Consider the following 14,789-nt stretch of genomic DNA (forward strand, 5'->3'; position numbering starts at 1 on the left):
AGCAGTGTTGGTAACACACCAGTGCTTTGACTATTGCTGAGCAGTGCTTGCACCACAAGACTTCTCTTTTTCCCATTCTGCTCTCCTGGGGTGGGGGACAAAAGATTGAGAGGGGACACTGCTGGGACAACTCACCCAAATTGGCCAAAGGGATATTTCACACCAAATAACATCATGATCAGAAATAAAAGTTGGGAGGTTTTGGCTGTTGAGGTAGCCATTGTTCAGATATTGCTGGCATTGCTGTGCTTGTGGAAGATAATGAGGGAATGCTTGTGCATCATTTGTGTTTCTTTTTCTCCTCACTTATTAAACTAGTGTTATCTTGACCATCAAATTTTCTTTTGCTTTTCCTATTCTTTTCCCCTGTTCTGTTGCATGTGTGGCTTAGTGATTGAGAAGATGTGTGGGTGCTTGTTGCTCTCCTGGAGTCAATCCAGCAGAACCTGATCAGTCAGTCCAGCCAGGATACATTCAAAGTGTGTGTTTACAGAGCTTCCTAATTTATAATCATAAAACAGAACAGGAGGTTTGAAAATACAAAAGGGACTGAATAAGCAACAGGGAAAAACTTGGTTTAGAGTAGGAACTTAAGAACTGTAGTGTTTTTTCCTGTATTACTCTGTCTTGAACAGTATTTTTTTTTCTTTAAATAGCTTTTGTGGTTTAACTTTTTCTGCAAAACACTTGTGGTAATTAAAGAATTAGTAATAATTCAGACAAAAATTCTATTTAATTTGTCTTAGATTAGGTAAAAGAGAGAATGACATAAAAAAACTTCCCAGCAGATTGACATAAAGCTATTTTCATGCTTATTCTGCCTCTAAGTAACCCAATACCTAGGCATATATACTCTTTTTCTCATTTGGGGAGTATTCTGAAACCAAGAAACACAGTGGTTTTAATTAATTTATGGCAAGACATAAATTTCTTTTTTTTGTTATTCCTCTTCCTATACTAGCTATGTGAATTTGCCAAAATCCCTCAACTACCGCATCTACCATTCTTACAGCTTCTCTGGAGTTGGGAAAAGTGCAATGTTTAGGAACTGAGTTATTTAATAGATGATCTTATCCAAAATATTTTTTCTGATTCTCTGAAATGTCATTCAACATCTTTTTCCATTACTGGCACATTTTTATAACAGCCACTACACAGTTTTAGACTGAGAACAAAATATATTTTTTTAGCCTAAACTATAATTTTTGCATGACTTTTCAAGAGAATGAAAAATACCATTTCAAAATTAAAATGCTGTGTCCACCAGAAGTGCAGTATAGCAATATGCAAACCTGTAATAGCAGTCGGTGAAAAAATAAATTTAATTGCATATAAAATACCTGATGTGGTCATTTGATAATATTAGTACTAATATGCATTATTTTTTTTTCATTTTTCCAATTTTGTACTGGTAGTACTTTGAAAGAGCAAAATCTAAGCAGTCTAAGAATAGAACTGACCATGTTCCCTCTCATCTCTGTAATGTGTTGTTTCTATGCTCTGCTTCTTCATTCCTGTCAGAGCTTATTTTTGTATCAAATAAAAGCATATGCAAACCAGAAATAGACAATCTTTGCATGTCTTCATAATGAGAGCCCACACTAGAATACCATGTGTTATGTTGGGTAGAGTTAATTGGCTCAGGCACTGTAATGAGTGTGCTATAAAGGATAAAATCTTAATTTTTATTTTTTTATTTTAATGCTAGCTAGTCTAAGCAAAAAACAGAAAGAAACAAGGATGGTAAAGAGAGGCAACCCCGAACAGACTGTGATTTTGATTATAAAATATTGTGAAAATTGTTTTAAAGAAAGTAATCCGGAGTCTTAAACATCCCTCAATGAAGTTTTGAAATGCTGTTTTATGAGCAGCCAATTAAGGAAAGCCTGTTTTCTTGACCTGTTATGCCTTCTATTTGTCCCTCCACCCAAAGATCTTACAGCACGTGTACAACATCCTTTGTTTGATTTCTCTGCCCATCATATTTACTCTCCCTGAAACTGCCATCTTATTTCTTCATCGCCTCGCGCCCTCCTTGACAATTTTCCAGCTTTAGGAACAAGATCTGGTGCTTTCTCCTTTATACACCCACTCTTCAGAATTTTTGTGATTTATGATATCACTTCTTTGTCAGGTTTGCAAATGCCTCATTAAAAAACTCTGAAGTTGCTGACAAATAAATAGAAGAAACACAGGGGCATTGTATTATCCTCTTTATATAAAATTAAATTAAGAGCGGAATTACAAACATAGGTAAGCAGGAAAAAGTAAATCTGTCATTAATTTTTCTTTTATTAAATATCATTAAATAAAAAAAATAGGATAATTTGCTATTTCTTTTACAAATGTTTTAGGATAACTGTTTTTAACTGTCAGACCTAATTTGTTTAGATGTCTGGAAATCAGATTTGAACTAATGTATTGAAAACATGAAGACTTTTTCTATCCCTGAAACCTATATATTAAATTGAAGTTTTTGAATGAGACCAGGTTGTAGCAGCAGACCCTGCAGTTATAAGCTTTATATTTTTGTCTTTTTAAGCACTGAATTTTACCTTGAAAATGATCCATATGATACCAAAAATTAAGGGGAAGTCCTTCTTAGTAATGTTAAACATTCTGTGTGTTGGGTCCTACCCAGCAGATGCAGCCTGCAAGACACTTATTCATTAAGCAGAACAATCTCATAATTAGGACAGTGATGCAGTGTGGTTTGTTTCATACCCTGAAATCACTCAAGGAAATAAGTGAATGAATAATATTTATCCTGGATTCAGTATTGTGCTATTATGTGTAGCAATAACTGGAAGCATATTAAAATAGAGATCAGGGACTATAACCTTTCTTTTGAAGGCAGTCTTGAAATTTCAAAGCTGTTGAATTATTTGAGTATTTTTCAATTTATAAAAGATGATTGACTGCTTGATGATGTGATGATATAAATATAAACATTGAAAAGTACTGAGTGTATTTTTTCCCCATAGTTGTTTTGAACCACTGTAATTGAAGGTGTGATTTTGTGTCAGTAGCAACCATAATTAAGAGAGGAAACATTAGATAATTTATTTGGTCAAAGTCTTACTTTTGCACAAAAGAAAAAAAATACAGTCAAGGTAGAAATGGACACAGTTACAATATGAAACTGAATAGAAATATTCAATCTATTTTATATAAAAAAATCTGAATTAATATTAATCTTTTGTTGTCTTCTGTCCCTATTTACAAAGCCAGTAACACATGTTTAACATGTAAATATGTAACATTTTTAATGTAGCAATGTCAATACAAAAAATCAAAATAATTTTGTGAATATATGTTTGGGTCTTTTAAAAGGTATCTTTATGTTCTTCAAGGAATTTGGAAATTGGACTTTTAATTAGTTTTTGATACATCCAAGGTTTTGTAGACTGAGAAATTCAGGTGTGCTATACACATCACAGCAAAATGTACATGGAAAGTGCTGGTTATGGTGCATGCATGCTATCATCATCTGTGTGCTCACAGTAATATTTTTAAGGACATGACAGTCTGTTTTTCTTTTCATTATGTGGTTTTAAGTCTCTGTTTATGTTCCTCATTTACTGTGGAAAAGGGAGCATTTTATGCAGAGATCGACAGTTATCTCCTGAAATATCAGCTATCAGAAAATATCACAGAAGGATGTCTGTATCTTATGATGGGAATGATGATCTTCTATTATATCTGACAAAATTGAATTAGCACCTTCACATAGATTAGCACATTGGCTGAGCAGTAGTGTGAGGATTTTCCTGGAAGATTTTTAAGGTATTAAGCCTTCCAGCTGTAATAAGGTTAATACAATTCTAAGTGACTTGAATGTCAGTGTTGGCAGTTTAAGTGGTGTAATATTTCTGAAAGCAGGAAGAGAAATACTCTCATGTTCACTTCATTCAAAGAGCACTTTAAAAAGAGGACATATGTTTCCTTAAGGTTATCACTGAGTGTAACTGTAATCAACACAAAATTACAGAATGGTTGAGGTTGGAAGAGACCTCTATAGGTCATAATGTCCACACAGAAATGGTCTTTTGGCATCATGTCTCTCTGGCTTCTAAATATCTCCAAGAATGGAGAGTCCACAACCTCCTGTGTGAATTTCAGTAACCCTTACAGGGGAAAAAAAAAAAAAAAAAAAAAAAAAAAGTGTTTCCTGGTGTTCAGAAAGAGCTGCTCTTGTTTCAGTATGTGCCCATTGCCTCTTGTCCTGTTACTGGGCACCAGTGGCTCTTTGCACCCTCCCTTCAGGTATTTGTATTCATTACTAAGATCCCCCTAAACCTTCTCCAGGCTGAACAGTCTCAGCTCTCAGCCTGTGCTCATAGCAGAGATGCTCCAGTCCCTTAATCAGCTTTGAGGCCTTTGTTGGACACTGCAGTCTCTACACATCTCCTGTATTCAGGAGCTGGACACACTCCAGGTGTGGGCTCATCAGTTCTGAATCCAAAACACAGCACTGTGCTGACAAGAAATTAGCTCTCTCCCAGCTGAATCCAGGACAATTAGATATTCCCTTAAGATATCTGGTGCAACATTTTAATGTGATTTTTGCGAAAAAATGAACAAATAGTTCAGTGAATACATAGATAAATCAGATAATCCTTAGCAGGCTTTTCTAGAATCATAGAATATGCTGAATTAGAAAGTGCCCATCAGATCTTGGAGTCCAACTCCTGGCCCTTCACAGGACACCCCAAGAGTCACACCCTGTGCCTGAGAGCATTGTCCAAACACTTCTTGAACTCTGTCATGCTTGGTGCTGGGATCACTTTCCTGAGAGCCTGTTCCAGTGCCCAACCACTGGCTGAAAAGCAGTTTCCTGATATCCAGCCTAAACCTCCACTTACACAGCTCCATGGCATTTCCTCAAGTCCTGTCACTGGTCATGAGTGAAGAAATTGGGACTTGCTGTTCTGCTTCTCTTCATGAGGATTTTGAGGACCCCAGTGAGGTCTCCTTGGTCTTCTCTGCAAGCAAGACAAGTGACCTCACACAGCTCCCCCCCAGTCCCATCACCATCCTCATCCTCATGGTCTCCTCTGGGTGCTCTCTAATAGATTAGGGATTTTTTTTTTTTAATCCCATGGGCCCCCACACTGCCCCAGCACTGGAGGTGAGGCTGCCCCAGCCCAGAGCAGAGCAGGACAATCCCTCCCTTGCCCTTCTGGCCATGCTGGGCCTGGTGCCCCCAGGACACGCTTGGCCCTCCTGGCTGCCAGGGCCCTGCTGGCTCAGATTCAGTTTCCATCACCAGGACCCCCAGGGGCCTTGTGAGAAATATCACACTTAAATAAAGTCAGTGGCATCTACCCTGCATAATTAATCCTCCATCCAATACAAAGAGCTTGAAATGTAGTTGGTGTTATTTAGCAATACATTCTCATGGATTCTGCAAGTTAAAGGAATTGGGAACCATTAAAACTGAATATCCTGAGAGAGAAGACATAACTTACAGACTAATAATGTAAACCAAAGTGTACTAGCTAAATTAAGCAGTGAAAAGCAAGATTACAATCTGATAATAAAGTATGATGAAGAAGTTATTACCTGTTAACTTATAAAACGAAATTACTACTGCTTGGAGGTGGCTGTTAATTCCTTTTTGGCATTGGGATTTAGAAGCAGAGAGAAATAAAATCAGGTGAGAGAGAATGCTCTTTCAGAGAGGTAAAAATGAAATGATAAAAGATGTAACTGAATTCTGGAATGAATGAGAGTTAGTTTCTTTGGTCCTAAGGGGAAGCTAATAGTGTAGCTTTGTTTCTTTTCACTTCAATTTATGCATGAGCACAACTAAGTCTTATTAGGGCCTTGTAACAAGTTACTAATTTTTAGGAACTGTTGTGTGGGAAAATTAGAACAGGGACATATTATTTTCCTTTCCTGGTCATAAAAGTAAATGCAGAAGGAGACAGTTCAAAAATATATTAAATATTTGTTTGTGTGAATTCTGTTCACAATGCAAATTCACTCAAAACCTTTTAATTTTTTTTTTTTTTTTGCTCCATCGTTCTATATTGGATCAACTTAGGTTGTTGCTTACACAGGGATGTGCAAAAATGTCTTATTTTGTATTTATATTATATATATATATATATAATGCATATATTTAACATTTCTTATTTTCTTTAACATTCTTGTTATATTTCTTATTTTCTTATTTCTTTTTATATATGTATAATAAGTACTGTGTCATTATCCAAATATAGGACTCAAAAAATCACTACTATGTTTTTCTCCCAAGTAACTGATCAAAACATTTTCTACCTTGCACAGTAGCTGTAATTCTCTGTTAAAGTCAGTATTCAACCATTTCTAGGATGAAAATGGAGCTTTGCAAATATTGATTTTCTAAGATGGCTATCTATCTATCTGAGGTCTTTTAAAGTTAATAAATTGTCAAATTCAAAGACAAAATATTTATATGAGACATGGATACTAATTTTAAGATTAAATAAATTGTCCTCTGGATGTACTGATTGCTTTCTATGGACTGGATTGGGTCCTTGTTAACTAGCTGAGACTGTGCACTAAGTTTTTTAGTGTATGAACCTAGTGGTGAATTTTCATGGTTGAAATTAGTTAAGAAAAAAGAAATAAGCTTTTGTTAAGGAAGGGATTGTAGAAAATAGCTCTTTGCTTTTTCTTGTTTTGGTATTCTTAACTAAAAATACAGGGGAAGAAGGTGTGAGTTTGGTGGTTTTTTCACTCTAGGGTTTAGTTATGTTACTGGGTTCAGAATGTCAAATTAATTTAGTTTTGCTTTCTGACGAGCAGTTATTATGGGACAGTATTGGTAAGGACTGATGTTATTCAACATGAAAACCTTAATAACCATAATTTGTGATGTAGTTCTGGAAAGTCAGGAATTCCAACTAAGATCTGTTTAACATGTTCTTGAATAATCCAATTACATTACTGATAGTAATTTTCCTGGAAGTACTTTTTTTTTGCACCTTGTCTTATTGTAAAGACAGTTTCTTTTCCTCCTTCAAATCTATCCCAAACGTTCACATTTTTTGGTTCAGACCACATTTCCTTGCCCTAATATCTTCTGAGACATTCCCTTACATGGTAACCCTGAAGATATTTGATTGATACAATTTAGATGGTGACATCCTGTGAACCACATGCCCTCTGTGTCTCACTAATTTCACTTCAGTATTTTATAACTGGTCATGCCAGAGTTGCACAAAAGATAAAAGAGCAATTGCTCAGTTATTGCTCAGAGATTATCAACATTTACCTGTATGTCCTAATAGCTCTGTCCACTATAGACAAGTACATGACATAAATATCATGAAAGTTCAGTTAATTTTTCAGGGATAAAAAGCATACTACTGGTCCTTCTATGGACTTTTTTTTTTTTTTTTTCAAATGCAATACTTTCCCACAATAAAGACTGCTGTGTGAATAGTGCTTTCCAAAGCCTTTGACAATCTCTTGTCATTTCTCTTCTCTTGTAGCTGATGGATGCACTGACTGGTCTGTGGATTACAAGAAATATCAAGTTCTAGTGGGAGAACCTGTTCGTATAAAATGTGCACTCTTTTATGGATATATTAGAGCTAATTACTCCCTAGCCCAAAGTGCTGGACTTAGTTTGATGTGGTACAAAAGCTCTGGACCTGGAGATTTTGAGGAACCTATAGCTTTTGATGGAACCAGAATGAGCAAAGAAGAAGACTCCATTTGGTTCAGACCAACAGTGGTACAAGACAGCGGGCTCTATGCATGTGTTATAAGGTACTATATTTTAATATACTGCATTTTCATTGACCAAATATGAAACAAGGCTCTTAGTAATGAGACTTTTGTGCCAAAGAAATTTTTTTCTCACTGTGTTCTTTTTTCTTCTCCTCCTGGCATTCCCTTCCCTGAAGGTTTTTTATGCCTGATTAGAAATTGCTATTGAATGTCTTGAACATATTAAATTTGCTTTTGTATAAATTTAGTAATTCATAACAAAATCTAAAATTTGTAAGGTGGTTGGGACTGGATGAATAAGTCATCAGTCCCTTTCTCTGATTCTGGTTTTGGAATCACTATCCTAGAGTAAAAAAAAAATTTTGCTTTTTTATATTCATATTTAATTTTATGTGGATTTCATGAAGTGGTTTAACTTTTTCTGTAAAAAAAAAAGTTATTTGATGTCAAGTAGTTGCATCAAGGAAAACAGAAGGTGAAATTTCATCATTTTTGCATACATTCTCTAAAATTACATTTGGCTTAACCTGATGGTAGAGGCCAGGTGCCAGATACCTTCCAAAAATATTTAACCTTCTGATTCATCAAGTTCTATCACCAGAAACTGGACTGGATTTTGCTTCTGCTTTCTGCAACAGGTGTTCAGCTTCTTTCTGCATTTTTAATATGGTTTACCCTGAGATATTTTTTCAGCCCTTTACAGTGTTCCTCTCTATTTGAATAACTATAAAAGTGGTCTTGCTACTAGTAGATAATAGAAAGAGTCAAAAGCAAACTGTAAAGCAACTGGGTGGATGGAAAAGGAATGCACAATGCAGCTAGTACAGTGATGCAAGGAAAATGGAGAAATTGTTTTAACAACATGAAAGGTTTACTGTCTGCCACTTAAAAAAAATTATTTGTTTTTTTTTGTTTGTTTACTTTTTGGTTTTGGTTTTTTATCTTGGATAGAGGGAGGGGAAGCACAGATTACAGTCTGGTTTTTTTTTTGCTGGAGATTTTTATTTAATAATGTATTTATAAAAACATTATTCTTTGAGCTCTTTGTATAACCTGTGAGACATTTCATATCACATTGTTTGTCCAATAGCATATTCAACATTGTTTTCCTGATGATGACAGTTCTCTTTAAAAGAAAAACTCAAAAACCTACAAATTAAGCTCCCTAATGAGAATTTTAGTTATATTTGGATTAATATTTTCTGATAAGCTTGTAACAGTAGCCATAAAAATGAAAACAGTTTTGCCAATTATTCCATAATGCTATTTAAAATACCGTAATTAATCTCCTCTGTTTATATAAAGAAAACCTTAATTATCTGATGTTACAATTTCCAGCAAGTATAGATAAATGCTGAATTTAGCTACTCAGACATACTTTATGTTTATCATATCAACTTGTATTCATGTTTTTTTTTATTTAATCCAGGGGTAGGTGGGACCACATTCTAATCTGCTTTGAACTACAGTGGTGGTTTGTTACCAGTCAGAAATTATACCTACAAATAAACCACTCCTATGGCAAGAGAGGGACAAAGGCAGAGACTATGGGTTGAGATAACAGTTTACTGAAAGTGAACAGCAGTGAAATAAGAAATGCACAGTAATAGCAGCAATATCAATAACAAATAAAAGGTCTTTTGCACTCGTAAGGTGCTCACACCTTGACCTGCATGGCCACCAGGACACACAAGATGCTGGTGCTCTCCCTAGGTTGTTCCCTGTGGCTTTGCCCACACAGAGATGATTTAGCAGCTGTTCATGCCCAGCACCATGTGCCTTTTCCCAAAAACAAGCTGGTGGAAGCTTCCCATAGACGGCTTTCCCCGTCCCTAAGTCCAAGACAATGAAAACAATGATGGACAGACCTCTGGAAGCTGAATTGTTCATGTCGTACCATGCTTCCACTCTGTCGTGCTGGTTCAGCTCCTCTCAGCTCAGTTTTGCCTCTGGTTTGTTCCTTGCAGCTGTTCCCACACCAGCACTGCCACTTTTGGTCACTCTGCTCCACTGGGGTGCAGGCTGCTGGTCAGAACCTCATCCCAGAGCCACACCTGAGGAATGGGAAGGGGATGGGTGACGGTGGTAGAGGATGGAGTCAGTCCTAGACACCCTCCCTGCAATGAAGAGAGGGATGTCACATCACAGAGATGCTTGTTATTTCTCATGTGTGGACAGTGAATATAGCTGGACCAGCTGCACTAAGAGTTAGTTCAAGTGCAGCTCCCAGAAATTATGTATATGTTACACACATCTGGGATAACAGTAAATAATGAGTAGTTTCTGACAAAAATTCTCCCTTTAAAATTTCAAAAGTAGCTGAAATATATTGTTCCTATCAAGAGAAAATTTCTTCATGTATTCTTTTCCTTCCCTGCCTGAAAACATCAATTACAGTGTCTCTAGTGGTTGCCCAACATAATATCATCATATGTCAGTGAAACTGGAGTTCTGTAGTTAGGACATAGTGAAGATTTATGTGATTCAGAATAATAGAATCATAGCATTATTTGGGTTGGTAAAATTCTCCAAATCATGGAGTCCAACATCTTAACAAGGAGCACCACATCAACTAAAACATTGCATTAAGTGCCATATCCAGTTTTTTCATGAACGCTTCCAGGGATGGTGACTCCACTTCCCTGGGCACTCCATTCCAGTCCCTAACTGCCCTTTCAGTGAAGAAATTATTCCTGACATCCAATCTGAACTTCCCCTCACACAGTTTGAGGCCATTTCCTCTTGTCCTGTCTCTGATTTCCTGGGAGAAGAGGCCAGCCCCCACCTGGCTATGACCTCCTTTAGGATCATTTTAGAGAGTGGTAAAGTCTCTCCTGAGCCTCCTCTTCTTTAGACTAAGCAATCCCAGTTCACTCTGTGATTCCTCATGTGATCAATTCACTTGACTTTCACCAGCTCCACAACCCTTCCCTGGACATGCTCCAGCTCCTTAATGTGTTTCTTGCAGTGAGGAGCCCAAAACTGGACACAGGATTTGAGGTGTGGCCTCACTTTTGCTGACTACAGGGGGACAATCCCTGTCCTGGTCCTGCTGCCACAATGTTGATGATCCAGGCCAGGTGCCACTGGCCTTCCTGGCAACCTGGGCTGTTGGCCAGAACCCCAAAATCCTTTCCTGGGCTACTTTTGAGCTGCTCTTTCCCCATCCTGTAGCACTGGCCAGGGCTGTTGTGACCAAAGTGCAGGCCCCATAATTTAATCTTTTTTAAATTCATGCAGTTGGCCTCAGCCCATCTATCCAGCCTGTCCCAAACTCTCTGCAGAATCTGCACATCATTCAGACCAACATTCCTGCCCAACTCATTGTCATCTGCAAAATTGCTGAGGGGGCACTCATTGCTCTCTTCTAAACCGCCAATAAAAATAAACAGAACTGGCCCCAGTAGTGAATGAACCATGGGGAATTCCTTCAGTGATGGCCAAAAACTGGATGTAGCACCATTCACCATGACTCTTGGGACCTGGCCATCCAGCCATGTTTATATTTATGAACATACTTAATGTTTGTGAACATTGCTTTGTTAAGCTGCAACATTTAGTGCAGAAACATGCACATGAGCAAGTCTCTTTCAGAAACATAAGTGTCTATAAAGAACAGATACAGGCAAATAGAGATGACAATAGAAGTTTAAATAAAACATTACAGATAATATTATAAATGAAAAAACTTTTCCATGTTTAACATACTTAAATTCATTACGTACAAATTATCCATAAAAATACTGCCTATGATTAATTTAGTGATATTCAGCTTTGAGGATTCAAATTCAGATGACAGCAAAGTTTCAAACAGAATAGCAGCATCTATGGAGATTGTTCAAATCTATTTTCATCCCCAGGTTGTAAAAACCTGAACATCTGCTTCAGTTTCCTTAATTTATTCTGTTAGTAACACAGAGCACAGCATTTTAGACAAAGAGGTAGAGACTGAAATAGTGTGAAGTGTATAGAACATTCTGATGGAAGGAAGGAAGGAAGGAAGGAAGGAAGGAAGGAAGGAAGGAAGGAAGGAAGGAAGGAAGGAAGGAAGGAAGGAAGGAAGGAAGGAAGGAAGGAAATCAGATTATTGTCTACTCTTCTATTTAGCTTCATTACCCTTCCTGTGACCTGGCATGTCTGAAGGTAGAGGCCTCAAATGTAGCAGTATTTCAATTTAATTTTTAAGGTCAGGTTTAATTTTTGCTGTTTAGCTGTGTTTCAAATATCTCTATTCAAATTCACAGCATTTGTATTTTCTGTTTTTATATTTGCACATACAAATACTACATTGTTGAATCACATAACTTCCCTGACATATAGTTCAGTTAGAATATATTATTTATCTGACAGAAATAAAATATAATGCCATAGAGATATTTTAAATAACAGAATATTAATAGTCTCCAAAAAATTGTCAAAACTGCTTCCAAATTATCTTTGAAAAGCATCAGTATTACAGTATTGAATACCTTTTTTTCCCTCCTCCTCATGACTGGAAAAGTGAGATTACTGAATTTATGGAAAAAATAGTTCTTTATCTTCATAATCTAAAAATTAATTTTAGGTTTAGATAACATAAATTTATCTTGTTAGATGGATGTGTTCATCTTCAAATACAAAGTATCAGTTTTCTCTGATTTTAAAGATATAATTCTGTCAAATCACATCAATTATGGCTCAATTAATGTAACTATTTACTGTCAATTTTTGTATAGTTAGTTAAAATAATCGCAGTTATATGAATGATGCATTGTTATCAACACATAATTATTTCTTTAAATCAACCTGAAATAATAAATGGGAAGTTTAAAATAACACGTGAAATTAATTTTTAGTGAAAACTCCCTTAGTCTTTCTTTCTCTTTCTTTCTTTCTTGCTTGCTTTCTTACTTGCTTTCTTGCTTTCTTGTTTTCTTTTTTGCTTTCTCTCTTTCTTGCTTTCTTTGCCAAGAAGGCTAACCATCCACAGTAGGAACTGGTTAAATTACCCATTCAATTTAAGAAAAATATATATATTTTTACATATTTCATGTATGCAAGATTGTTAAATTAATTGTCAGAAACCTTGAACACAGAACATACAAGGAAATATTTACTTTACTGAAGGAAATAGTGAGCAAAGAAAAGAAATAGAATCAACTTTTCATAAACCTGGTGGAAGAATATTTCTTTGTCATCTTCAATAATGTAAAACACATTTACTAATGGGAATTGCTATTTCTGGGTACCAACCATTTTTGAAATCTGTCTTATCCAAGGAGGGCCTTTTATCCTGGCTTTATATGCTTATAAATATTTTTATTTCTTTATGGAGTTTTAAAAATTATTATCTTAAGAAAAGAGTGAGCTTTCATGTAAAAACCAGATATCAAATCTCAATTAAAAAAACCTAACCAAAAACTCCCATAACAACAACAAACAACAAATAACAACCAAACAAACCAACAAACAAACAACCCTCCCCCCCCAAAAAAAAACCCAAAAAGGGAGAAAGTATCTTTAAGTGACATTATAAAATGGTTTGTCTTAAAAGTTTGTAAACTTTAAAAAAAAAAAAAGTTCCCTAGATCTGCATGAGATCTCTGGTTATGTTAATGTGTGTTATTGACAAAGGAATCTGACAATGGATAAGAGAAATAAGCTTCTCAAAGGAATACCAAATGAGACAGGAACACTCAGAAAGAAGGAAGTCCCAGAAGAGCCTGTTATTCTAATAAGTCCTCCAAGACAGAGTCAGGACTCACTGTCCCTTGTATCAGGTGACAGGACACCAGGACAGGGCTGCACAGGGGTGACTGTGGAGGTGCTACATTAACAGCTGGACTCGAGCATCTTGGGGTCTTATCCAACTTTAGAAATCCTATGGTTTTAGAAAACAACAACTCTGACTGCCTCTTGAAATGGTGTCCGAGTCCAGGACAAAAAATGAGCTGAACTTCCCTTGATCCCTGCCTTTGTGGTCATTTGGTTTATAGGGAGTGCAGGGGGTAACTAACTGTGCCTTCCTTGTTCTTACACTCCATTTGGAAGCTTGTCTGAGCTTTTTCCAAGGTCTTTTTGTGAAGATGGCAACTGTCACAAGGAATCTGGCCCTTATTTTCTTATGTTTGCTCCATCTCCTTTTCTAATGCAAGCTTGGTAGGCTAGTCAGATATCCATGTGATTTTTGAATGGGATTCAGGGAGGCTTGGTGAGTTGAAAAAGCCTCAGGCTAACATTAGGAATTTATACACGTTGGGTAGCTGGAGCTTACATTACATGTTCTGTACAGATGGCAAAAGCAGTTGCTTCTAGAAATAAATGGGAGATTTTCTTGAAGTTAATGCTTGTTGAAAGTCAGGAAATTGAAATGTACTCATTCTCCACTCCCCTGTCCTGACGCTGCAGGAGGTCAGCTGTCTGACATTAGCATCTTCATTGTGCAGGATAAACACCTTCCACATGTGTTAGGAGAAAACAAATACCTGACAGTGAGGAGATATGCAGGTGAGTGCAGGGTATATACACATTGTGGAGTTGGTATAACTCATACATAAAGCTAAATTCCAGTGTGTGTTTGCTATTTGCTTGGCTGAGTGAGAACTCAACAATGAAAAACAAGCAAACAAGCATAGTGATGAGTAGAAAAAAGAACAATATGAGTATGGATGGGCTAGAACTGAACAGGTTAGTCCAGGTAATTCTTTTATGTAAGACTTAAAGGATATAATAATTTTTACCAAGGGCAAAATAGCAAATGCCTATACTTACACAGAATAGAGGAAGAATATTGATATTGGAAAAAAAGAAGAAATTAGTGTATTTGACTGAGCAGAAGGCATTGTTAATATTGCATTTTAACAGCTGTGAACTTACAGGAGTAGCATAAATAATACTTAAAGAAAGATTTAAAGAAAAGCCTTTTATGTGATATCCAGTTTCTTTTGCTGATAATTCTTTTCATGTGGAGATATTGCTTAAATACAGCAGAGTAACAAATAACAGTTTGACTATTGTTTCCACTGTTTTACTAGAGGTTTTTTAGTTTCTCCTTAAGAACACTTTCAGCAAACTAAGTTTGCCTT

At 36.3% G+C, this 14,789-nt stretch overlaps 1 protein-coding gene across 1 annotated transcript in view; it reads left to right on the forward strand.

The window, feature by feature from the left end:
- The window catches only part of IL1RAPL1 (interleukin 1 receptor accessory protein like 1), a 669,427-nt gene that overhangs the window by 354,247 nt on the left and 300,391 nt on the right, over window positions 1-14,789 (forward strand). Inside the window, exon 3 of the mRNA XM_056502208.1 lies at window positions 7,485-7,764. Within this exon, the coding sequence (XP_056358183.1) occupies window positions 7,485-7,764 (280 nt within the window). The remainder of the gene's footprint in view (window positions 1-7,484; window positions 7,765-14,789) is intronic.

The sequence above is a fragment of the Oenanthe melanoleuca genome, chromosome 1 (assembly GCF_029582105.1).
Source record: "Oenanthe melanoleuca isolate GR-GAL-2019-014 chromosome 1, OMel1.0, whole genome shotgun sequence".
Lineage (NCBI taxonomy): Eukaryota > Metazoa > Chordata > Aves > Passeriformes > Muscicapidae > Oenanthe > Oenanthe melanoleuca.